General features: G+C 42.2%; 1 protein-coding gene across 3 annotated transcripts in view; it reads right to left on the bottom strand.

The window, feature by feature from the left end:
- PDE4B (phosphodiesterase 4B) overlaps window positions 1–25296 on the bottom strand; it is a gene marked incomplete at both ends in the record, with an annotated part of 442442 nt that overhangs the window by 110146 nt on the left and 307000 nt on the right. For all 3 annotated transcript variants that reach the window (XM_080921154.1, XM_080921155.1, XM_080921156.1), the window contains 3 exons: window positions 2104–2174; window positions 2271–2307; window positions 10998–11192. In XM_080921154.1, coding sequence (XP_080777280.1) covers window positions 2104–2174; window positions 2271–2307; window positions 10998–11192 — 303 coding nt within the window. The remainder of the gene's footprint in view (window positions 1–2103; window positions 2175–2270; window positions 2308–10997; window positions 11193–25296) is intronic.

Here is a 25296-nt window from a genome sequence, read left to right as displayed (position 1 = left end):
GAGTGGGGATGTTGTGCTCAGGTAGAACAGTTGCTCACTAGAAGCTGTGTGGTTGATCATAGTTGGGTCATTTAATCTCAGCCTCCACTCCTTATCTGTAAAGGGGAAGTAATAACATCTGTTACAATTATTGCTTATGGAGATCATTGCTGAGATAACTGATATGAAAACCCGTCTAAGTTCAGTAAGATGAATTATCAGTTATAGTAGATCACAGCTACTATGCTACGGGCCAGTTGAATGCTTTCAGAATATTAATTTACTAAATCCTCATACAACCTTATCTTATGGTTTAGGAAACCAAGACCCAGCTAAAGATAATTAACTTCCACGTGTATTAGGAGTCCCAAGCAGTAGAACTGAATGCTGTGGCCATTATGAACACCTGCAGAAACCAATTATGTGGAGAAGAACATGCAAGGGTAAGAAAGTTTCTAACTTTCCAAGAAATTTTCCAAATAATTAGTGATCTATCTTTCAACAGTTCTTCATTCAGAAGCACACATGCACATATGTCTAGTGATGGGTAATGGCCCATAAAGACAGTGTACCAGGTCATTAGCATACTTTTGGGCTAAATTGAGACTACTCAGGTAGGCTTAGTAGGGTCAGAAAAGCATCTTGAGAAAGATGACATTTAATATAAAAGATGTCAGGATATGGTTAATCAGACACTGACAGGTATAAGGAGATAGTCCAGGCAGAGAGAGTCTAAAATCAGTGTGGAGATAAACAGATAGAAAACTCCTGGTTCTCAGTTGTTCCAGCCCATGTGGCCAGAGACATGATCTGACTGCTCATTGATTAATCACCAGCACTTCCTGTTAGAACATAAGCCACAAAAGGGCAGAGACTTTGTCTGTGTGGACCACTATGAGATCATCAGTGCTTGATGCAAAGTGAATGGCCAGTAAGTATTGTACAATTAGGTACATGCAGACATGGATAAATAGTATGTATGAACTAAATATTTGTGCAATAGATTAATAAGGGAATAAACAGGAAGCAAAGCTCCAAACCCAAGTCTCTAGGTTCCATGTATTGGCTGGGTGTCCCTGAGTGTTGAAGGTTTCAGATTTGCCCTTTGTTTATGTTTCAGATTCTGGAATATCTTAATATACGTGGTCAGAAATCTTAGTGATGGGAATCAAAACTGAATAGAAAATGCATTTGTTTCCCATGCACGTTCCACAAATAACCCAATGGTAATCTTATAATGTAACTATGGGAAAGCTATCACTGAAGGCCAGATGTGGATTTCTTCATTCTTTGCATATCAGAGTTCAAAAAGTCTGAATTTTGGGATTTTTCAATTAGGAATGCTCAGCTATTACTTTTTTTCCTAAATATACTATAACCAATGTTCCATCATGTTAACTTAATCTGGGTTGAAAGGCATCTTAGATGCAATGTATAAGCATCCACACTTCATCCCAAAGAGTGGGATGCCCTATCCAGAGACCGGCGGGATCACACAAAGAGTGTGTAAGATAATGCACTTTGGGGGGAGCAAGCAAAACAATGGAGAAACCAGGGGAGGAGAAATGCCATAGGAGTGTGCAACTTCCTCTTGCAAGACTTATTCAAATATACACCCCAGGATAGTGAGAGGAGAGTCATTGTCCAGAGTAGGCTCCACCTTTGTTTTACATCACCTGCTTCATCAGAATCTGGATGAAGCCAAAGAAATGATGGATGGATGGCTTCACGAAGACCAGATATAGACAACGCTGCAGTAACTACTGACTGAAAAACCAGGAGAATAAAGCCACAGACCCAGTGTTCCTCTAACTCATGGTACATTCATGTTCATTAGCTAGCAGGTTTCTGAGCACTCGAGATTTCCTTCTCTACAACAGAGGTTGAATGTACGGGTTTGCAGCCTTCTCCTAACCCTTGCCAAGATCACGGGTTCTGTGACCCTCTGAGGCTCTGATAATCCCTGAAACACAAGTGAACTTCCTGGCCCTTAGACTGTACATTTGCAGATGTGTTGTGTGTTGTGACTTAGCTTGTAGGGCTGATTTCTAAGTACTGTTTGTGTCCAGTGTCTTTCAGTGTTCTGTGCATTTGTGTGAAACTCTGCAGAACAATGGGGCTTACTTGTTCGGTGCTCCATGAAGGTTTGTTAGCAGGGTAAAATTGTTTCTTACACTTCGCAAGCTGGCAAGAACCTGCAAGAAGAATGTTTCAGAATTGGTTAGGGTCAAGGGGGCTGTGTTTGAGATCATAGCAGCGATGAAGTTCAGGTGAGTATAACAGCTACGTACCTGGGCAAACGGAGTGACAATCAGGTCGTCGCCGTGTCTGGTGGAGAGACAGAGAGAAGCAGAACAGATGAATGTCACTGCAGCACACACGTTACACTAAGTGTATCGCACTTTGTGACCTACTTGTTCTGGGAGGAAGGCCCATGAACCTGAAGAAGAACAAAAGCACCCAACTCACGACTCCCAGCCTTACAGTGAGATTCTGTCTAAAAGTGTTGGCAAGTAAGCATGTGTCCTTAGGGCATATGGTTCCACTAAATGGCCAACCCAGATTCTTATAATTCAAACTGACTTGCGGATTTGACTTGCCTGAACCAGGAAACTCAAAGGGAGGGCTGCCCATAGGCACACTATACATTGGAAAAAAATGGTCTAATAGTCTGGATAAAGGGGAACATTGGATTTCCTGGCTTTTGTTGATTTGAACCACGGCTTTAATACCATTTAAACACACATTTCTGTCTGGGAATCCCATTACATTTTTGTTTTTAATATACTTCTATTTTTTTTTTCTTCTTAAAGTAACAAGGAAAAAATTTTAATGGGAATGTGCAGACTGAGCCTCCTAAGTAGTAACAGTTGACACTCATCTGGTCCCAAAGACCTAATTATGCTTTGCCTCCTGTTTCATGAGTCTGCGCTTGGGACCAGTGAAAACTGCCTTTGCAGCAACAAGCTTTCTGTGCCCTGGCATCTGCTCCCTTAATCTGCTAACCACTGCCTTCAGCAAGATCTCAGCTGAAGGTTTCGGGAAACCACATTGGCCACCATCACCAAATTAGGTTAATTTGCTGGCACCCTGTGAAGCAGCAACATGTCAGTGAGCTCCCCTCCCTGTCTGGCCTATCTCCTCTGTCCTCTGTCATCACATACAAGGTGGCACTTTGTTCATGGTCCTGTGAGGATATCCTGCAATAATTAAGCACCTGCTGGGTACCAGGCACCATGTGAAGTTGGGTTTCCAAGCTGAAGAACATGTGTGTTCATGCCTACCCTTCTCTGATGTGGGCTTTAGCAAAGGTGCCCTGTTAATGTGTCAGTTTCCACTTTCATCTTTAGTCAGGCATTCTCTGACACTTTTTTTTTTTGGCGATAAGAACAAGAAAAGGACCGGGCAAGCACTGAGCATTCTTTATGTGATTGGCCTTTGTGTGCAATGGCTCATCTACTATCGGCCAAGCAGATATGAGGGAAGCAGGCACGATCGAGTGGGTAGGTGCTCTCTAGCATGTAGATGGTGATTGGAAGACCCGGGCCTCTTTGCTTCCCCAGATCTAAGCTTTAGATAGGACACTTCTGATTTTATGATGGCATACGATGACACAGTTGACAAATCAAATAGTGCAGAAGCCATGGTCTTGCAAATAAAAGGCTAATAAAGGAGATAAAAAAAATACACATAAGCACAGGAAGAAATACACACCGAGGAAACTGAATGGAAGTGTCAGTGGGATACTGAATACCAAGAGAGGTGGAGTCTAGGTCAGTGGAAGTAAGAAGGGCTTGGCTGAGTCGGTAGTGTTTGAGGTGGGCTTTCAGGGACAGGAGGTATTCGGTAAAAAGGCAGAGATGATAAATAATGCCAATGAGAGTAATGGTAATAGCAGAGGATTTCATGTGGAAAAGCAGTGAATAAACTCATATCAGAAAACATTTACTATGGGCATGTGTAGAAAATAAGGCTGGAAGGCTCTCCCATACCCGACATATGGGGGACAAAGCCTGTGACATTGTGATTCACTCAACAGGACCAGGTGAGCCAGGGAGGGGTTTCAGTGAAGTGGGGGTGAGATAAACAGGCCAAAAAAGGGTTTTTTTAAAAAAGCAAAATGCTGTGGACACTGGGGTACAGAACATCGGGGAGAACCCTGGTTGGAACGGGGAGAGGGTTACTGGCAATGAGAAAGAGGAGATGAGGCCAAGAAGGGAGAAGACATGTTGAAAAGATGCCAGGGATCTTGTTAGAATCCAGCATTTGCTTGCATAAGAAAATAGTAATTTATTAAAAAAAAATGAGCCTCTGAGAAAATACCCATGAGTAGAAACAAAAAAAGTGAAGAGGACTTGGGAATTTTCATGGGATCCTTGGACCTTTCATGCACATGTTGAGTTTATGGCGCTTAGGGACAGCCAGGTGGCACTACAGACCAGGAAGATGGTGTCACCAAGATATTGATACTACAGGGTTAGGCTTTGCCAAGGCAGCAGGGAGAGCTATGGTAGTGGTCGGGGATGGCTTCATTCATGGCAGTATATGTAGTTAAGGAGGCTAAAGGAGAGGCTCAGGGGTTTCAGAAAGGGGCTAAAAGGAGTGAGAGAATAAAAACAAAATCAGAAATGATTGTGAGAAACGGCATGTGGTAACTTGCCCACCAACTGCCTGCATTTTCATCTGGCAAACATCCAGACGGGTGGAAGACTTTCCTGTCCAGATCTTTGAGATAATGCTGATGTAGTTCAGAACATGCAAGCGTAAGCTGGAGCACAGGGAAACTGATTTGGAATCAAGCAGGCCTTCAGTGGCTCCTGGATTTCTGGTGCTTAACTATGGGATGGAAGTCAAGTCATTTAGGGAGACAAGACACTCCACCACATACTGAGCTGGGTGTCAAATAATCCAGAAAGATCCAGACACATCAACTCACATGAAGCTGATGCTGGGCAAGTGATCTGGAGAGGGAGTAAAATTAGATACACTAACGATTCGAGAGAGGGAGCGCACCATAGCACAGCATCAGCCTCGCTTTCCCAGGGGAGTGACTTTTAGAGTTGAGACAGCAGAATATTCAGAAACTCTGGGGGGAGATGGATTGGTAGGTCACCTGCACTGACATATGATCGTTTGAGTGACTGACTTAATGCTGTAGCTCAAATAATAGCCACTAGAGAAATGAGCAGATTTAGAGCAAGTATCCAGGAAGAAAGTAAATAAAATGAAACCAAAAATTTCTACATTTCAGAACTCTTTTGAAACCATTATGTTTTATAAGTTAAGAATAGACTTCAATTTGCAATAGAAAATATTTGACTGCAGAAACTAATTTATTTATCATTTATGATTTATTTACCAGATCATTAGAGAAAGCAGTTTGCCCTGTGCAGGAACACAGTGAAATATTCAGAGCTGTTACACAAGCACCCTCTAGTGACTGATTCCAAACATGACACTCTTACAAACTAACTTGAGCCCTTTAAGTATGGAACAATTTCTTGCAATTGGATCTTGGAGTTGAGTGTGTGGGTCATATTGTAACCATGAAACAGTTTTTTAGAATGCAAAAAATGCTGATTTTCACCAGTAGACACTAAATTTTATGAACTTATTCCACATTTCTCTGTTTCTTTACTCTATGTGGAATTACCTTGTACTAATAGTCTTCTACAGATTAGAGCTATGGCCATTGGAAGTACCATCCTGCCTCTGGCCATGTCCTCTTGTTTCTAAGATATTTTTATCACCCTTGAAAGTTAGACAAGTTGTGTCTCAACTTCTTCATCTACAAATGGGGATTCTGTGAGAAATGAAGTTGTCCTCAGTAGAGGGTCTTTATCATGGTAATTAGGCAGTGGCCTGTCTGTCTTCTGGCTGGTAACTGCCTCTTTAAGATATGTATGACTAGCCCTACTGCAGTATGGACTTATGTTTCTATTGTATAGTTATAAAATGCTTTCACGGACATTGCTGTGCGTAACAGAAGGAAGAGCCTAATTGTTAAGGAGCAATGCAGGCATCTAGCATGCTGGGTAGGTGGAAAGCATCCCTCTGCCTCATCCCACAAACATCCACTGAGTCCTGTCAGTCCCAATTTGCAAATGTTTATTAATTGCCCATCAAGCCTTCTCTTTGCAGTCCGTCCCCATTCTTGAGGTTACAGGCATGGGAGGCCACTGCTGCCCCCTAGCGCTTATTAGTTCACTCTTCAGCTCCGGAGCTGGTTTTCAAACCAGACACTTTTTGAAGTTCTTTCTCCCTAAAGGACTTTTTGGAGTATGGCTTGCCTGCAACACACAAAACAATTCAGGCCTTTCACGACAAGAGGGTTGTTGCCTCACCAGCCTCAGCCCTCCCTCCCCAGTCTTTCCTCTAGCTAGAAAGCTGGTCAGAGCAGCCTTCTCCCAAGCACACTCTCCAGCCCTCCTATCCTTTTTACCTAAGCTGGACCTCCTCCAATAGGCCATTCACCCTGCTTAGCCAGGCTTTGCAAATTGCCATACAAGCCTCCCTAATGCTGCCTTATTTCTGAAGGCATTAATGCTACTAACTGACTTACATATCCTTTAGGATTTTGAAAACACAGAAAGTGTTTTATTTATTTGCAAAACCCGAATAAATTTAAGTAAACAATCACTAAGAAGAAGACTGAACATGTGTCATATTAATAGCTGGAAAGGCAGGCAAATCATGGATATGCTTACCTAGGGCCTTGTTTAGTTTAAATTCTGGGTCTTTGGATTGTATTGCTATCTGAACTTCAGGGGTTCAAGATTGGACTCTTATTCCATGCCCCACACTTTTATTTTTAAGTGCAAAACCAAAACTGTATTCTTATCACAATGGGGCTATGGAGACTAAATGAATGCACATACGTAAAGCACATAGCATATGGGCAATGCTTTATCAACGTGTAATTTTAGTTACAGATAATTTAGACCATAAATGAGAGGCCATGTTTTAACAGTCATAGCAACCAACTGAAACAGCCATGGCTGTAACTTGAGTCTTTGATACAACATTGTACTTTTTGGTCATCCATCAATAAACAGGCCTTAAATTTAACTGGCCTACTGCTTTTGCTTTTCATCCTGGATTTTTGGGTCTCATTTCCCCCGAGAACATACATAGGCATTTGTTCATGGCGGCTTTTGGAAGGTCTCTCTCTGAGCCTGTGTATATGGGGTGACCAGATAAGAAAAGTATGAAAATGAAAAGAGAAAAAATGCAACTCATTGTGGAGAACATATTTCTGCCATAGTTTTCTGAAAGAAAAATCACCCTTGCTAATTTCCAGTACTTTGTGTTTCCACTGAGAAATCTATACCAAGATATGCGAAGGCCTTTGTTAAGAAGTGATCCCAGCCCAAGAACGGAGAGAGAGCCCGGCAGATTGCCACGTTCAGGAACTGCACTGGCTTTGGGGACCTGAGAAGACTTAATCTCTCACTAGCCTCATCACAGTCTAGTCTTTGTTGCTGAAAGCTGAAGCCATGTTACATTTTCATTCACATAACGTTTTTACTCACTCACCAACTCTCACCTAACCTGCAAGTAGTTTCCTCTCACTCCACTGAGACGATTCGTGTAAGAACATTTCAAAGCCAACATTTTCCTAGTGCCAGGATTTAATGCAGCAGCATTACACAAAGCTTTCCACTTTTCTGTGAGTTTGTACTTGTAACTCCTCCGTGCTCGGTATGACGGGCTCCCGAGAAAGAGCCATTCTGGAACCATCCCGTCAACGTTAGCATCAGGGCACCTGAGTTGCCATGACCCCTGTTAATGGGTCTATTGGCAGAGGCAGGAGCGTTGGGAAAAGGGGAAGTTACTGTTCTAGTATTCATTTGAATCCTTCCTGTACAGTGATAATCAGGAGAAATGGAGTTAAAGAGTCTCACTTCACAGGGCTGGAGAGATGGCTTATTGCTTAAGAGTACTGGCTGGTTTTCCAGAGGACCTTGGTTTGATTCCCAGTACCAACAAGATGTCTTTTTCCAGTGATCCTACGCCTTCTTCTGGCCTCTGCAGACACTGGACATATGTGGTGCATGGCCATACATCTAGGCAAATAACCACGCATATAAAATAAATATAAAAATGGTTGAAATACTTCAAACATAAAATAATTTATTTTAAAAAATAAAGGATACAATGGAACTAGACAAAGGAAAATGTATATTCCTAAAATGGATTTTTTTTTTTCAAGAGAATATCACTTTAGTTTAGATGCAGACATCAGTATGAAACTTAACTTTTCTACTGTGGCTCTGACAAAATAAACCACTAGATGAAACTGAATATTATTTAAACTCTACAGCCTCTTATATGGAGAAGTATAAATCCCCTAACTGGAAAACATAAAAGTTTTTACAGTCACATTGAAATACTTTCAAAACATAATGTTTGGTCCTCATTCTTCAGAAAGATTTTAATGTTTATTGATATCGGTATTCTGAATATTGGTGTTATGTTATCACCCATACTTTCCTGGGAAAGGCTTATCTTTATTATGGAATCATGCTCTTCCTACTTTTAGTTAAAGGGAGATTTTCCTCAATGGAAAAAGTGCTTTCTCTTTAAATGGGGACATAGGTTTTAATCCCCAGCATCAACATAAAAAGCTAGGCATGGTCGAGCATGACTAGCATTGATGGGTAGACACAGGCAGATCCCCAAAGCTTGCTGGCCATCAAGGCTAGCTCAAACTGTATCTGTCTTGAAGCAAAATTGCCGAAAACAGTAAAGAAAGACATCTGACAGCCTTCATTGTCCTCCATATTGTTACCTGGCTATTCATGTGCATCACACACACACACACACACACACACACACACACAAAACCAAGTGCATGACACACACATACACAGTCACCAACATACACATGTGCATGTCACACACACACAAAACAATGTGCATGACACACACATACACAGTCACCAACATACCCATGTACATATCACACACACACACAACCATGTGCATGACACACACACACAGTAACCAACATACCCATGTGCATATCACACACACACACACACACACACACACACACACACACACACACACTAGGGAACTAGTAGAAATAAAAATGTTATAAACAATGATGCTAGATAATTTTCACACAAAATTCTTTCTTGTCTAGAACTGAAGTTGGCAATATTGTATAGGTGCTAAATTTAAGGGAATGTTTAAGTGGTCCATGACATCATGAAGAGATAAAGCAGGTGGCAGGGATGCTGGATGCAGAGATATATATTCACAACTGTAGTTTCAAAGGCCAGAGACAGAGCTGGCTTGTAAGTTCGAAATTATCTTCAAGTTTAAGCTCTCCATATTATTTTTATTCCACACAAGGAAACAGCAGAATTTAACCTCAGGTCTAATTGGCCTCTTCTATGAAAACTGAGGGAGTGGAAGACTCCTTGTGGGGTTTCAAATGAGCTTGGGAACTAGTAAAGTAGGAGTTAATCAAGGAAATACATAGATTCCAAAGCTGGCCGATTGTTTGTAAAATGCCCTGGGAATGGATCTGTGCTTACTTTGAGTTCACTGCACTTCCCTTGCTCTCCCATGATAAAGTCCAGACTAGGTAGGATTGGCAGCGTCTACGGTTTGGATGTTAACCTAACAGCACGTGTAAGGAAACCTGGCCTTCAGCACATGCTCACCCAATGTGAGTTGCCTCCTGTGCGCATGTGTGTGTCGCCTCTTACTAGCAGTGAGTATAGTCATCTTCAGAGCACACAGACGTTTGAGGAATGGGATATGGTTTTAACTCATCTGTGATTTTTTCATATTGTTTTGCTCATTTAAAAAGCCCTACAGCCTAGCATATGGCAAAGTATATATAACAGTGTATAGATATTTTACAAATAAGTAAATATGAGGGTTTGGCTCACTCATGATTGGAATGTTTTATAACTATATATGACCTTAAAACAGATTTATTAGTTTTTGTTTTTCTTACATACATATAAGTATTTGCCTGCGTGTATATATGTACACCACATGTGTACATATGTTTGGTGCTCACAGAGGCCAGAAAAGGGTGTTCGATTCCCTAGAACCAGAGTTTTAGGTAATTGTGAGCAACCATGTGGGTACTGGAAACCTAACCTGGGTCCTCTGCAAGAACAGCAAATGTTGTTGATATCGGAGCCAGTTCTCCAATCCCTAGGACAGAGCACTCCCAATAGACGTTACTGAGGAGGGAGGGACTCTGCAATATACTGTCCTACTGCCAACGTTAAAACACTCCTCACCCTGTTAAAGAAGGTGACTCTTTGGGCTTCTTTTTAACAGAGAGAAAGAACCCAATGGACATTTCCAGACCAGAGATTTTAGGGAGCTACTGATACTTTCATAATATACAGTATTAAAAATGATTGAGTGTGTGCCCCCAAACCTTTTAAGTTGTGGCTTTCAGCAACCCATTTTATTTGGGTTCAGAAATTCAAGCAAATAAGCAATACAAACCCTTTGTCATCTCTGAATAAAAAAGCAGTTATCTGCAATTAGTATTGCCAGTCGAACATATTGTCTGTCCAAGGAGCCAGTCAGTGGGTAATATGATGGTGAAGTTTCTCAGAAGGGACACAGGCTGGGTGACCCCTTAGCTAAATGTCACAGAGCAAAGGCCAATGAGTGAGGTTGGTAAGCAACCACCATTTTCGGTCCATCCCAAGGCATCATACATCCATAAATTCAAGTGTGATTTGCAAAAAGGTGGTAAGGCTGCCATTCTGTAAACGATGTCACAGTTCAGGAAATAAAACTAGAGAAAGTTTTGAGGAAACAGACTGTGCACTGAACATTGTGTTTGAGGTTTTTCGTTTCTTTTCTTTTTACATCATGGGAACCCTAGGCAATATTCTGCAAGTCCTTAAGATGGACGTCTTGGTCACTTGTTCAGTTTCTCTCCTTCCTCCCTTGGGATGCCAACAGTCGCTGCTGCTTCAGTAGGGTAAAGGTGAGACTGAAAGCCAGAGAGGAACCGGAAGAGTTTTACTTACTGTTCGCTGGGAAGCGATGAGTTCCTTGACATTGCTTTTGGTGACAAGTCATAGTCGCTGTCAGATCGGTAGAGAAAGGACTCTCTGCGTTGGCTGTGCCCAGGAAAGGCGGCATGAAGTACCAGTCCTGAAGAAGAGCTGGCTTGAGGGTCCAATGGGCTCCGACCTGGGGAAGGGCCATTTTCCACATCAAAGCTTAAAAGGAAAGTGGGAAAGTGGGGTCAGTTCACCGCAGAGGGCAGTTCACATGTATGGAGAACTTGCAGGTGGCAGGCACTGGGTGCCAAGCTCAGCCCGCAAAGCTTTGCAGGGAGTTTTAGTCCCAGGCACAGGTCTCTGTACAGTCCTTTCTGTTTTGTCCATAGAAAGCCAAGTTCCACAAACTCCTCTCATTACCTAAGTTTGCTATTAATAGATAGTAACCCAGGATTTGGATCCAAGGGCAAAGCTTATGACCTCTCCACAGTCTGACCAAATGTCACAGATTCAGAACGAAAAGCAGAAAATAAATAAATAAAGTTGTTGATAATGAGCAACTCCAGTGGGGGGGTAAAATCTAGCACAGCTCTAGGTGTCAGACAAAAATATCATGGGAAGGCGTCTTCCTAGCTGGAAGATTTCTTCCTTACATAAATATCAGCCTCATTAAAGAATCCAATTTGCATATTTCTGAATGTTTTGGGAACAAAGTGTTACCCTGAAAACACTGGCTGTCTGATTAGAGAGACCCAGCCTGATATTTAATATTCATATGTAAATTTAGCCACATAAATGACTTAATTAATCTGATAACACCAAATTACTGTCCCAGGCTGCTGAGCTAGGGCCCTGAAGAAGGATACCATCATAGGCTGTCACAGCAGAGGGCCAGGAAGATTCTGATCAGTGTCCCTTACCGGGGGAAGGTGTCTTCAGGCCTGAGCTATTTTAGAAGCTTGAACATAAACAGGAGCCATGTGTTTTTGCGCCTTGTTTCTGCCCCAGCCTGTGATTACCCTAGCAAAGTACATCCTTCCCAAGTTTGCTTTAACCATTGCAGGAATGTTTTTTTCCGCATATGCACAGCTCCACTTAGCTTCAAACAGACAGAGACCATCTTCCCCAGTTCCTCTTACACACTCACCACTCCCCTGTTGACTCTTTGTTGAGAGGCCATGGAAGAAGTGGGAAATGTGGATGGTCTTTTTTATCCAGCACAGCTTCCTTTATGTTTACCTAGTTGCCACAATCCTCTCAGAAACCCTAATCTGCTGTGTGTGTGTGTGTGTGTGTGTGTGTGTGTGTGTGTTCGTATGTGTTGCTTTGACTTAAATTTCTTAAATGTACAAGGTGCTCTCTGATATATTTTTTCATTAAGTCCCACACACTCATCAAGCTATACAATCTGATCCCATTACATTGAAGGTAAATAAGACAAAGCAAAACCAAACATCAATATCTTGTTTAAGGAAACATGGTAGATTACTGGTTTCCCTGTATTCACTGAGATGGAGGCAATCCATCCTGAGACCCTCAGCCGATGTCTGAAGAAACAAATGGCAACCAGCTATCTCCATAACACGATTTTTCCTATACAGACCCACTGGTGATAAAGTCTGTAAATCAGCCACAGCAAGAGATTCACATCAACTATGACCAAGTTATACTGTAGACATGGAGATATAGCCCTGTGTATGTAAGTTCTTTGTGTGAAGACACAGAGATCAGACCCTGGAGCTGAAGCAGTTCTGTGAAAAGGTAGGTGCAGGATCATAGCTGCATACTTCCAGCACCAGAAGGACAGAAGTAAGCCCTGGCCAGCTAGTCTACGCCCATCAGTGAAGGTGGCTGACACACCCTGTGACAAGAAGTAAGGCAGAGGTCTGAAGGAAGACATATAATGTGGGTCTCTATCCTGCACAAATATGTGTACACATGTGTTTACATGAACACACACACATTTATTGAGATAAGAAGTATTGTGGTAAATGCTATTTAAACCTCATGAACTGTTTATTTCTAAAATTTTCCATTTCATAGTTTTAAGACATCTTTGATAATGGGCAACTGAAAACATATAAAGACCACAGACGAGGAAAAGCTAATCTAGCACAAAAGGGAACACTGGAAGGCCTGTTTTCTCACTCCGTGTCTTTCCAGCCACCTTCAACCTCAGTGCCATAATGGCAAGCTGGATTATGATGGAATGTCATTTCTTTTCTAACCACAGTTGTAGTTGGAATGTAAGAGTCAGTTATGACCACTCTTGAATGATTCTCCGAGGACACAAAGTGCCATCTTGAATAAGCCAGGAGGAGGCAGCAGACTGCCTTGAACCAGATGTGAGTATGGTGCCACCTTAGAGTTTACAGACTCCATACAAAGTCTGACAGGAAGCAGTGCACGAGGAATCCTAGGCGAAGGGCCAAGCAGGTGCTGCAGCCACACACTCCGTGCCAGGGCTCACTAGACTCCACAGACGGGCTTTCTCAGAAGCCCAGTGGTCTAGGGTGGGAACCTTCCCAAAGCTGCAGGCAGGTATGGAATCCTTTGAACTCACTTTCCTGCCAGCTTGCCTGGCTTGTACTTCATAACAAGTGGAAAGCACATTGCAAACTTGCCTTGGGTGAGTTCTCTACTAGCTGTTGAGAAACAACATAGTTACTTCGTAAAGAAGAATTCTTTGTGACCAGCCTGTCCAGATGCCTTGTATTACATAGCTACCACTTTCCCTGGAGGCCAGAAGAGAGGATTTACAAGTCTTTGAAAGCTACCCTAGGGGGTCTAGGAATCAAACCTGGGACCTCTGAAAGGGTAGCTGTCACTCTGAACTACTGACCATCTCTCCAGCCTTCTGAATACTACTTAATAGCAAATAGGGCAGGTTCTGAAAAGGTGAAACTGGGATCAGCCAAAGCCTATGAATGGAGTGAAATTCTAAATTCCATGCATAATTGCATTATTATTTTTCATTTTGGTGTACTTCTTCACAACCTTTTGATAGTAAGCCAGCAGAGTGGCTTTTCAGAGTGACTTTTAAGAGTGACTGTTTAGCCACTGTCTTAGAAGCTCCTCGACCAAACGGTTGGTGTTTGGAATACCAGGCAGTCTCTAGCCTGAGCATTTTGGTCAGTGCTCAGGTGATACCACTGACTATTATGACTGTCAATGCTCTCTGCACCTATACTAGTATCTGGCCAAGTATACAGACTCTTAGAACTTTTTCCACGAAGCTTCTAGTAAGGCTCATCTGTCTTCCTGCTATCAAGCCTTCCTGCTGTGCAGAGGCTACACCTACAAATCAGTGGCAGAAGAAAGCGAGGCTGGGGGAGGGGTGCTCTGTCACACCAAGAACATCTGCCAGATGGGCTGACACTAGATTCCTCCCCACACAAACTCTTTCCTCCCCTTTTTCTTCTCTCCATTGCTTTGCCCTGTAACCCTGCAGTCTAAACTCAAAAGAGAGCTGGCTGGAATTCAGAAGAAGCCAGGAAGAGGTTCTCAGTTGCATAGAAGCAGTCTCAGTGAGACAAATGGCCTTTCACATCCCCTGGAGCACTGTTTCAAAGCACCCAGTGCAGATGTGCAGCTTCGGAACAAACGTGAATCACTCACCAGACACCAGTCCCAGTCACGGAAAAATCAGTGGGCAGACTTCACAATACATCCCATAGATCGAGGGAGTAAGGGAAACAGTGTTGGCCAAGAGAAAGACTAAAGGGGTCCTTAACAAATAAAATATGAACAAACCATACAAGCCAGAATGAAATCAGGAAGAAAAGTGAACCCACAAAGGCAGAAGCAAACACATAGATAGGGTCATCATTTATTTAGGGCATTTTCTGTCTCTGCCTTAATTAGGACACACATTTCATCTTTAGGCTTCTTTACATTCAGATATTATATAAGCAGTCCAAGAAAGCTCTGTAAACCATAGGCAGAAAAAGAAAAGGGCCATGCCTAGTAATTCAGTATTTTGGATGTATGTAACGTGTATATGTGGGTGAGTGTGTAGGTGAGTGGTGTGTGTATGTGTGTTAGGGGGAAGGTGTAGCCACCAGCACAGGCACAGAAGCCAGAGTTCAGTGGTAGATGTCTTTTTCAGATGTTGGCTGTTTACCAGAAAATTTGGGGACTGGTCTAGACTTCTGGATGGTGGGTCTCAGGGCTCTGCCTGTCTCTGTCCCTCCTCTACTCTAACAACGCAGTCACAGACACATACGGCTTCTTTGCCTAGGTTTTACACTGGTTCTGAGGCTCCAAACCCAGGTCCATATTCCTCCATGGCAAGAAATCTGCTAGCTGAGCTGTCTGCCCACCCCCCATCTGAACATTTTTCATATGGATTTGAATATTGACTTTTATAATGTTTTTACCATTCACCGTGGCTTCTAGAATTACAACTTTCTGTGTATTATTTAATTGTTTCAGCACCTGAACCATGATTTTCATAACCATTCTCTTTCTTTGTTGTTTTAAAGATTTATTTATTTGTTTTATGTATGTGAGTACACTGTAGTTGTCTTCAAATACAGCCAAAGAGGGCATCATATCCCATTACAGATGGTTGTGAGCCACCATGTGATTTCTGGGATTTGAACTCAGGACCTCTGGAAGAGCAGTCAAGATACTCTTAACCATCTATCCAGCCCCAGAACCATGCTTGTACATTTGGTGACTATAGTACTGTTGCTGCTGTGGTTAAGGTTGCAGATATTGAACATCTATCATTCATGAAGTTATGTTGACATTTCAGATAAATTTGGAGAATGTGGCTCATACATTTCTGACTGTGAATAGCCATAAGCTTGTATGGAAGAAGTTGTCCATGTCCAACACATGGGCTGGTTAACGACACCTTTCTTCCAGGACAAGAGACCCATGCTGGAATTCTTGCTAATCCACCTCCAGTGCCTTGTATGCAGCCCCTCTACTCTGCTGTGCCTACTTCCCCTGGCCCTCTTGGCATCCCTCTACACAGCCAAGGGACTTTTTGTGTAATGCCTAATGCTTTGACAACTTTTTTTTTCTGTTTTGTAGTGGAAGATCTCAGCTTCTTGGGCAGTAGTGGCAAATGAGGCTATGCATGAGAAGTGACATTCCTGGAACTGGCAGTCATTCCCACTGCTGCCTCCAGTATAAGGCTTCTTTCTAATGTCATCTTGGATCACCCTTTTCTGTGATCCTCTCTGGTACTGCATTGCCAAACTGATGTCCACTCCTGCTCTGTGCTCCCTCACAATTCTTTATATAGAACAACTGCTTTTGATATTGCCAGGGGATCAATTCCAGATCCCCCAATCCCACTCCAAACCCCACAGATGTGGGTGCTTAGGTCCCTTTTATAAAATGGCTTAGTACTGACATATAATCTCTACACCTCCTCCCGTGTAACTCTAATCATTTTGGGGGCTTACTTATAATATAGAATTCAATACAAATGTAGACACACAGTTAATATACTCTATTTTTAAGTCATGGTAAAAAAAATAAAATCTATACACATTTGCTACAGATACATATTTCCCCAACTATTTTCTAGCCATGAATGACTGCAACCCCAAAAGCGTGGATATGCTGAACTAAGTATACCAAAAGAGTGCTTGCAGGTCTCTGTTTACTTCTCCATTCAGTTAAATGCTTCCCAATACATTGTTATAGTCAAGAGAGGAAACATTATCTGTTTTTGTGTCCCAAATATTTGGATCAGAATCTCGCAAACAACAGATCCCTGTAAAAAGGTTTCCTGAACCAATTAAAGAATACTGCAGTATGCTGAAGAACGTTTCTCTTGGCCCTTTCTCCTTCCCACTCCCTACCCTTACCTCTAGCAGCTTCAGCATCTACTACTGCTGTTTTCTACAAATGGATCTCTAAAGAATGTGACTTATTCGGTGATGATATAAGAATAAAATCTGAAAGAAACACAACTGTGTTTTCCCTGAAAGGACCCTGCTGAGCATCACACTACCAACATCAATAGCTCCTGCTCATCTCTTTCCTTTATGATAAAAGCGGGGTCATCATCTGCCTCACACCTTCTCCGATGGTGGCTTCTCTCATCCTTTTGGAATCTTTGCTAAGCTGGCTCCAGGCTGGTGACAGGAAGGAGCCAGCAGATGGCAGAAGGTACCATTGTTTTTCAGAGTTTTCTGACCTCCAATTTAAGCAAGGTTTGAAAGGGAGATGTCAACTTCCTGAGCCAGGACGGAGAACTCAGAGATAAAGAACAGAAGTGCACCGGTGTGCATGAAGCCTTTGATTAAACCAGGAGCAGCTCTGCCTTCAGGAATTCAAGCTGAACTGGAGGTCACAGGATGGACTTGTCATTGTCCCTAGGCTGGTTCTTTCCTGACTCCCAAATACCTGTGCAAGCCTGACGTCTGCAATGAAGAGTCATAAAGCAGAGTCCTAGGAATAGGTCATTTAGGAATTGCAAACATCTTTTCAGCCCAGATGTTCTCTAGTTGAGTTCCTTTGACTGACTCTAACAGATCTTCCCACTGGAAAGACTATCTCTATGAGAGAAGATTTAAAGTCCTGGGTCAGCAGAGCTGCATACTTCCCTGGGGACTGAGATCTGCTTTTCCTTCTGCTGTCTTGTTTAACCGACTCACCGAGCATCATCTGCATCATTTAACCCTCACAGATTGCTAGGCTTATTCTTTGTGACCTATTTGAAAGAGGAAAGGAGTGAAGGCTCTAAAGTATAAAACTTAATTTGAAGTGACCCCTTTTTTATTATACTGTTATATAATCTGTGCCCGAGGTCCTTTCCTCCACTAGGCTTGCTTGATTCAGTTTGTCATGTAGGACTGTCTTCCTTAGGGATGATCTCTCTTCCTCTAGACCACAGCCTCCTAGAAGCAAGACTTACACCTTAATTCCGTTCTGTATTTCTAGATCCTGGAGCTGACTCTCATATGAGAACACACACAAACATGGTCCTTGAATGAATGCAAGAATCCCACAGTAGACATCTCCTAGCTGACTGGCTGATCCATTTGGATTAAAATGTTTGCTAGTCAAACACCACAGTAGAGTATATGAGCAGAGCTGCTCTAATCCTCTGACATTAACCTTCCTTCCCCATCCTCCCTGCAACACCCTGGGAATTCCATCCCAGGGGCATTAGTGTCTACAGTTAGAATACAGGTTCTGTGCATGTGGGAATGTTGTTTCCAAAAATTACTGTCTCATTAATGTTCTATTGGAAAAGATTTTTCTCATTTATACTTAGATTAACATCTTTAAACACTTGTCTAACACTTGAAAAGACAAATAACCATTTACCTATTTCCTTAGATATATACACCATCTAGTACTTCACTGTACTATCAGGTCCTGTAGAAGGGACCGTAGACAGGAATCTGCCCCTCTATTCACAATAACAGAGACCCACATTTATTGAATCAACTTTTTCTATTTTCATTTTTATTGGATGCTCTCTGTATTTACATTTCAAATGTTATTCCCTTTTCCCCCTCCCATCCCTCCTCCTCTTGCTTCTATTATGGTGCTCCCTTTCCCAACCACCCTCTCATACCTCAATGCCTTGGCGTTCCCCTACACTGGGAAAATGAGCCTTCACTGCACCAAAGGCCTCTCCTCCCATTGATACCAGACAATACTACCCTCTTCTATATAAGCAACTGGAGTCATGTGGTCTCTTCTTGCATATTCATTGGTTGGTGTTTTAGTCCCTGGGAACTCTGAAGGGTTTAATTTGTTGATAATGTGTTGTTTTTCCCATGGGATTGCAAACCCTTTCAGCTTCTTCAGTCTTTTCTCTAACTCCTTCACTGGGTTCCCCATGTTCAGTTCCATGGGTAGATGCAAGCATCCTCAACTGTATCAGTATGGCTCTGGCAGAGCCCCTGAGGAGACATCCATATCAGTTTCCTGCCAGTAAGCACTTCTTGGAATCAGCAATAGTACTTGGGTTTGGTGGCTGCATATGGGAGGGATCCCCAGGTGAGGCAGTCTCTGGATGGTCTTTTCTTCAATCCCGGCTCCTCTATTTGTCCCTGTATTTTCCCCTTCTAAGAAGGACTGAGGCATCTACATTCTGGCCTTCCTTCTCTTTGAGCTTCATAAGGTCTGTGAATTGTTTCTTGGGTATTTTGAGCTTTTTGGGCTAGTATCCAATTATCAGTGAGTGCATACCATGGGTGTTCTTTTGTGACTGGGTTATCTCATTCAGGATGATAGCCTCTAGTTCTATCCATTTGCCTAGTAATTTCATAAAGTCATTGTGTTTAATAGCTGAGCAGTACTCCATTGTGTAAATGTACCACAATTTCTGTGGCTTTCCTAATGAAACGCTTACCTGTACAAAATCACAGACAGCTTGATGTTGAGTCCATGCCCTAGCCAGAGACAAACTTCTCTTGGCACAGTGACAATCAACTCTGCCTTCAGAATCCACTTCTAAACTCTATGTCTCTCCTTCCAGACACCATGAGGAGAAGTCTAGTGGTAGCTCATCTGCATTCTAGAAGCAGTTTCCTATTGATTTGTTTTTCTTTTCCAGGAGTTTGGAAAATCAAATTAATTGGCATTAAGTCCACACAGACTTTACCAGGGGTAGTGCTGGAATGCTGAAGAGCTCCGACTCTGAGGATCTGGCTTCTAGTGCCCAGTATGTAGGTAAGAGACTGAGTCCCTATACTCTGACCCCACACTTCTATACAAAAGGAGTCTGTGAGGAAAAGATCTCTGGAGTGCCTCTAAGAAGAGACATCTCACAGACATTTTCCTAACAGAAAAAAGGATTGGTTTTCAAGTGTGGATTTGCAGTAAAGAAGTGATGGACATTCAGAAAACACTTAGTAGCAGCCTCCTTAAGACAAGGTACAATTCTTACCTTGTGATTAGAGCAATGTAGAAAAGGGTCCCTGAGAGAAGAATTATCAATAGATAATTATAATCAAAAACAATATCTGTAGATAATAATAAATGACATGGGGGATAAAAAATAAAAGCTTAATAGTGTGTGGAGCAGGTCTACCCTATACGGGTAAGAGCCCTTTACTGCGTCCTCACAGAGGCGCCATCTGCTTTCCTCGGAAGGTACTGAGCTGAGATAGGGCAGGGTCTCGTTGGATCCTGACTTTCCTCCATTTCCACGCTCACTTTTAACTGAAGAACTGGGTCGGACAATAGTTGGGTTTACATTTTGCAATGATTGCTAAATTGCTGAGTGAGTGTTCCTCATGCATTTCCTCTCCTCTGAGCTTTGCCACCCCTCACAGCTGCACTGACCTAGTCATTCAGTGTTCATTTGTATTTATCGGGACATTTCTCTTGGTGACTGTTCTCTTCTGTATCCAGAAGACTGTGCTCTTCAAGAACATAGAACACCTTTGACATGCACACACATACATGCATGCACAAATGCACACACACACACACACACACACACACACACACATGCAGAGACAGAGACAGAGAGACAGAGGAGCCTAATTATTCTAACACAAAAGTAAAATCATGATACAGTCCCAAGAGTAAATCTAAATTTCTTCTTGTGGTCCCCGAGCACATGTGCGCATACCTTCCTAAGTTCTGTAGAATTCAGTCTCAGACCTAGTTCAGTGTTAAATAATGATTTGTTGATGAATGAATACATTCTGGCTTCTCCCCCTGCTTAACCTTTTGTTCTTTGCATGACCATTTTCTTATTCTCTAGCCTCGGAGAAAGTCGACTACTAGACAGTTTCTTTCTCAAAGTACTATTTAAACAGCTCCCCTTCTCTGTGCCACTTTTATTTATTTATTTTTAAGAATTGCCTTCCATTCTTATCAACTCTAAACCCCAGTAGGCAGTCTGTTGCACTTGCCAATGGCTGAACTAGCAGTGCCTGGCACTTGTCTGGGATGCAACACTAATTCTGAACAGCTGCCCGTTCTGTGGATTAATGGATGGTTAACTGAACGCCAGTGATGCTCTTGGTGATTCCCAGACACCAAGCTTCCTAGCTTCTTGGACTTTTGCTCATTTGGGGAGAAGCTGTCTTACTATTTCCTAAGTTTGCTTCCACACATATTCTAAAGCAATTCAAATTTAAAACAAAAGTTGACCTTTCCTTCAGTCTCTGCTCCACTTTTGCCCCTGTGTTTCCTTTAGACAGAAACAATTCTGGGTTAAACATTTTGAGAAGGGTGGATGGACCCATCCCTCAACTGGGGGCCATGTCTATCTACTGGAGGTGGTCTCTTCAGAGACCACTCCACCTTGGCATTCATCACATCCCCAGATACCAAACTCCAACAAGATTGCTGATGCCAAGAAGTGCTTGCAGACAGGAACCTGGTATAGCTGTCCTCTGAGGGGCTCTTCGAGAGCCCAAGGCAGATGAAGGTAGTTATGGCCAACCATTGGACTAAGCCTGGGGACCCCAATGGAATTAGGGGAAGGACTGGAAGCACTGAAGCACACTGCACCCCACAGGAAGGACAACAATATTAACTAACCAGTCCCCTTAAAGCTCCCAGGGACTAAACCACCAGCCAAAGGATATATACACATAGATGCATCTTTGGCTCCAGCGGCATATGTAGCAGAGAACTGCCTTATCTGGCATCAGCGAGAGTGGAGCCATTTGGTCCTGTAGAGGCCTGTTGCCCCAGCAAAGGGGGATGCTAGAGAGGTGAGGTAGGAGTGGGTAGGAGGGTGGGGAAGCACCCTCTTTAGAGGCAAAGGGGAGGGGAATTGAGTGTTGGGAGTTGTAGAGAGGAGACCAGGAAGGGGGGGCAACATTTGAAATGCAAATACATAAAATAATTCAAAAAATGAAAAATTAAAAAGTTGATGTAAAACTTGTCACAGATTTGACACAATTTTTGTGGCTATTGCTCTGGTTGATTTTGAAAATGAGATTATTTTCCCATTAGTCCTCAGAAACCATTGCCCTTTCAGAAGCACTGGAAAAATGAGGGGTCGCTCTGAACGCTGTGTTCCCAATCCTGTTTGAAAATGCCGTTGCTTAACATTTAAGGGATTTTATATTACTTAATATATTCTCTCTGGGATAAACAGGCCACACATCTCCCTTTTAGTTGAGGTAAAAGGGTTGGAAGGTGTGGTAGTAACTCAAATAATAATCATGGAATTGGAAATCAATGCCTCAGCCGCCAGTCTGCAGAGCTGTTAATAGTGTTTACGTCAGTTAACATCTGGCCCCCAAATGTTATCAGTCTTGAGCTCTGCACCTGCAGACAGCCTGACATTTGGATTTGAAATATGTGCTTTGAGAAAAAGAAGCATCCAAGAAAAGCAGGAGAAAAGACACAAGATCAAATGGAAACATGAAATTCCAAAGTTGCTTCTTCTTCAGCTGCCTGGACAGAAAAAAAACTATAATTCGTTTTCTCCAAGTTGCTGAGCACATTGAGTGTACACTAAGTGTACCCCACCAGGTGCTGAGGGTAGTTGCCACCATTTGACTACCCTGATCTCTTTCTGAGGAAGGAGGGAGCCCTTTAAAACTGTATTTAGTTAAAAATTTTAAAATGTGTAGAAGTTTTTTTCTGCATACAGCATATACCGCTTACATACCTGGTGCCTGCAGTGGCCAGAAGGGAGTATTTTATTGCCTGGTACTAGAGTTACAGGGGATTGTGAGCAGTCTGTTATGAGTGCCAGGAACAGAACTCAGGTGCTGCGAAAGAGCAGCAAATGTTTTAACTGCTGAGTCCTCTATCTGGCCTTCAGAACACTGCTTCTAAGGAATGTGGAATCTTAAATTTAAAGGTTTGTGTGTAACTTTGTCAATGAGCATTCCATTATTTGATGGTAGGGCCTGGATTTAAGCTTGTGTTGATTGGATACATTAACTAAGCAGTCACCTTTAAACAGCTATTCTGTTTTCTTGCTTCTACAGCTACATTTCATGGCTTTATATGAGGTCAGCCTCTCTGCTATGAATCTTTTCTCTCCACCTCAGGACATACTCTCTCCTGCATCATCATCATCTTCATTTTGTATACCAGCAAACTGAACTGGAAGATCTCTATCTAAACGAACCCACCTCCATCCCCACCAAATGATATCCATTAGTTTCACTGGGAGTGTGAAGATTGGAAGCCTCAATCACCCACAAACCAAAGGTCCAAGGGGTGGTAGGGAAAATACTTCTTGCCAAAAGTAACACTGGATGAGAATCTAGTTGTACACAAGAAGATCATTGAGTAAAATGTAAAAATTGTAAGATGTGTTGTGAAGTGTGTGTGTGTGTGTGTGTATGTGTGTGTGTGTGTGTGTATAAGTAAGTTATATGACAATTAAGGCATAGAGTCAAAAAAGGGAGAGGTAGAAACACTTTATGAAAGATCCCTATAATATCTATAAAATGGTATCATATCGCTTTTACTTAGACTTTCATAAGCGAACTATTTTACTATAATTCTCACATTCACAATTATAATTTTAAATGAGAAGTCGTAGCTGGTAAATAATGAAAGAGAAAAGAGGCAGCATACAATAGACAAGTTTTCAAAACAGAACAGAAGAAAAGGAATACAAGGAATCAAACTACATTTTGCCCAAGTATATACTTTTTCTTTGAGTCCTTTTGGGTGACATTCAATACAACTGAGTCATGAACAGACTGGCAGCCACAGGGTTGACTTTCCCCAGGTCCAGCAGCCAAGCCTCAGGCAATCAGAGCTGCCATCAGGAGACTAGACCATGCTCGAACTAGACAAAAACCAAGTGTGTCCAATCAGACCATCCTGATGTCACTTTGTTCTTGTCCACATGTGCTGTTCAGCCAGACCATGCAGTGAAGCCCTCTGACTTTGTGGAAGGCTGTCTAATATGCAAACTGTTCTTGATTAATTGCGATCTGTTAATTTGTTAAAAGGACAGATAAATAAGATGAACTGAGAACACACAATAGATTCAAACCTGACCATGGTGATATCTTCAAGATAAAATCTCCCATGTTCTACAATTACAAGACAAAGGTTTCCAGGATAGTGTGAAAAACATGTCTCAACTACAATGCAGCTTCAAATAGGCTAGTCTACATAGGAAGACAGAAATATGGTCAGAGAAAAAGGTTACCAAAAAATGTACCAAGATGAAGATAATGTAATGTATTAACAATCACTGAATTGATACAAACAAGTAGGGTTTCATGGTCTCTATATTTATTGTCTGGCATGAAAAGAGTCACCTCATAATGATAAAGGAAGAAATGTGTGTGGCTTGTGCAACAATCCTAAAAAATTATGCAAGTCACAACAATTTCAAAACACATGAGGCAAGATGGATAAATTGAGAAAAAAGGAAAAAAAATATCAGAATTATCAACTCAGTGATTAATAAATGGAGGGACAGTAGCCTAGGACAGACAATGGATAACAACATCCGTTTTGACTAATTGACACCAGTAAAGACTGCAGCTAGCAATGGTGGAGTGCACGGTCTTTCCGAGTGTGCATGGAAAATTAACCAAGGTACACAGATGATCCACTAGGCAATAAAATAAGTCTGGGTAACTTAAAAAACATGCAAGCCATGCAAAGTTTGTTCCCATCAAAGGGTGAAATTAAAGGAGAAATTAACAGTAAGCCCAAGTGTTGAGAAATTAAACATATTCTAAATAGCTCCTGGGCCAAACTAAGGCCAAGTAAAAAAGGAAATAACTAGAGGCCCTAGAAAGTGGGGAGGCCTGGCAGGAGGTGGGGGGGAAAGTGGGGTGGAAAAATCCTCTTGGAGACAGGGTTGGGGTGAGAGGTGGGAGGGTAGGAGAAATGGGGATGAGGAACTATGGGAGCGCAGACTGGGAGGGGTAACAAAAGTAATAAAACATTTAAAAAATTCTTACATATTGGGCAGTTAAAAAAAGGAAATAACAAATATTGTCAGCTGAATAAGAAAGAAAATCTACATATCAAGCTGTGTTGGACACAGCTAAGAAATATTTGCAGACAATTCCACAGAACTAAATGTTCTCATTAGAAAATACATATGTAAATGGCTTTAATCACTAGTTTAAGTAATTGTGGAAATAAGAGTAAGAATTAAAAATAAGCAGTTGGAGAAAGTGGGAAGGGGGAGGGAGGGAGAGATGAAGGGAGGGATGGAGGAAGGGAGGGAGGGAGGGAGGGAGGGAGAGAGGAAAAGAGCGAGAGAGAGAGAGAGAGAGAGAGAGAGAGAGAGAGAGAGAGAGAGAGAGAGAGAGAGAGAGAGAGAGAGAGGGGGGAGCAGGCTGAGCAAGCCATGAGTAAACAGCACCCCTCCAAGGCCTCTGTAATCTGAGTTCCTGCCCTTTCTCACCAAGTAGCTTTTGGTCATAGTAGTCAACACAGC

The sequence above is a fragment of the Micromys minutus genome (assembly GCF_963924665.1).
Source record: "Micromys minutus genome assembly, chromosome: 9".
Taxonomy (NCBI): Eukaryota; Metazoa; Chordata; class Mammalia; order Rodentia; family Muridae; genus Micromys; species Micromys minutus.
Note: the sequence above shows the minus strand (reverse complement) of the source record. Positions and strands in the feature narration are given on the sequence as shown.